This window comes from Phyllostomus hastatus, unplaced genomic scaffold, assembly GCF_019186645.2.
Source record: "Phyllostomus hastatus isolate PE091 unplaced genomic scaffold, TTU_PhHast_1.1 phas_contig_16, whole genome shotgun sequence".
NCBI lineage: Eukaryota > Metazoa > Chordata > Mammalia > Chiroptera > Phyllostomidae > Phyllostomus > Phyllostomus hastatus.
Genome location: NW_025333643.1, coordinates 2,164,761 through 2,165,744, shown reverse-complemented (window position 1 = coordinate 2,165,744; position 984 = coordinate 2,164,761). Strand labels below are relative to the sequence as shown.

Here is a 984-nt window from a genome sequence, read left to right as displayed (position 1 = left end):
GTCAAGCTGCTAAATTACTAAAATCAACTAAGTTGAGGAATGAGGAAATAACTCTATTCTTGTTTAAACTATTCTGGGGAACTCTTGGTCTCTCTAGTTCTGCATCAATGCCTGGATATACATCAAACCTCCGGATAACCCTCTGACTATCTCCAAAGGACTAGGGAGAGAATGCTCACACACCCAGACCACCTGACACCCACTATCCAGGCCACTGGTTATCTGGAGGATTACCATCTCGGACCATCCAGAGGCTAAGAATGCAGGACTGATCCTTCTCAAGAATGCACTTTTTTTACTATAAGAACCCTCAGCTTTCTTTTCTTTTTTAAAATCTGAAATGTGTTTGTTGAGATGGTTCCCCTCTCATCTTGATTCAGGTGCTTCTAGTGCTGCTTCCTTCTAAAGGAGCACCCTTCTGGAAGCCTTGCTTTTCCTCCTGTGGGCTGACGGAGGACAGTGGGGCAGCCAACACGCCAGACTGTCATTTGTGCATGGCTAAAGGTGGTGCTGGTTTTATTGCATCCTGGGCATTTCACATCCATGAAGAGGCATGTTGTAGGGAGGTTGTCACTACTGGGAAGCCCTCTTTCTTCTTAACAACATTCTGGGTATCACCTAGTGTTTGTAGTTTGCAAACCCTAAGTCCCTTGAGTAAATCTTTCATTTATTTCTAGCCAAAGCCTCCAGACTCTTTTTGAGTTTGTTTGACAAGTACAATCACAAAAATTTATTTTGTCTCCCAATGTCTTTTTAAAATGCAGCGGAGGAAGCTCTACCTCTGTCCCTCGGTGCAAACTTGGATCTGATTATCCCCAGGTGTGGTGGTTCATTTCATGTGTCAGTTTGGCTGGACCACAGGGTACCCAGATATTTGGTCAAACACTGTTCTGAGTCTTTCTGTTAGAGTGTTTGAGGGTGAGAGTAACATTTAAATTGGGGGACTTTGATTAAATCAGAGTGCCCTCATAATGTGATTGAGCT

At 43.6% G+C, this 984-nt stretch overlaps 1 protein-coding gene across 1 annotated transcript; it reads right to left on the bottom strand.

Moving 5' to 3' along the window:
• Positions 1-386: 386 nt before the first annotated feature.
• LOC123814521 (40S ribosomal protein S27-like) lies at positions 387-545 on the bottom strand. The gene has a single exon (XM_045832403.1). It carries the CDS (start codon positions 543-545, stop codon positions 387-389), a length of 159 nt encoding a protein of 52 aa, XP_045688359.1.
• Between the last annotated feature and the right edge of the window lie 439 nt (positions 546-984).

Coding starts and splice junctions, on each gene's coding strand:
- LOC123814521 (XM_045832403.1), bottom strand. CDS start 545: ATGGATGTGAAATGCCCAGGATGCAATAAAACCAGCACCACCTTTAGC.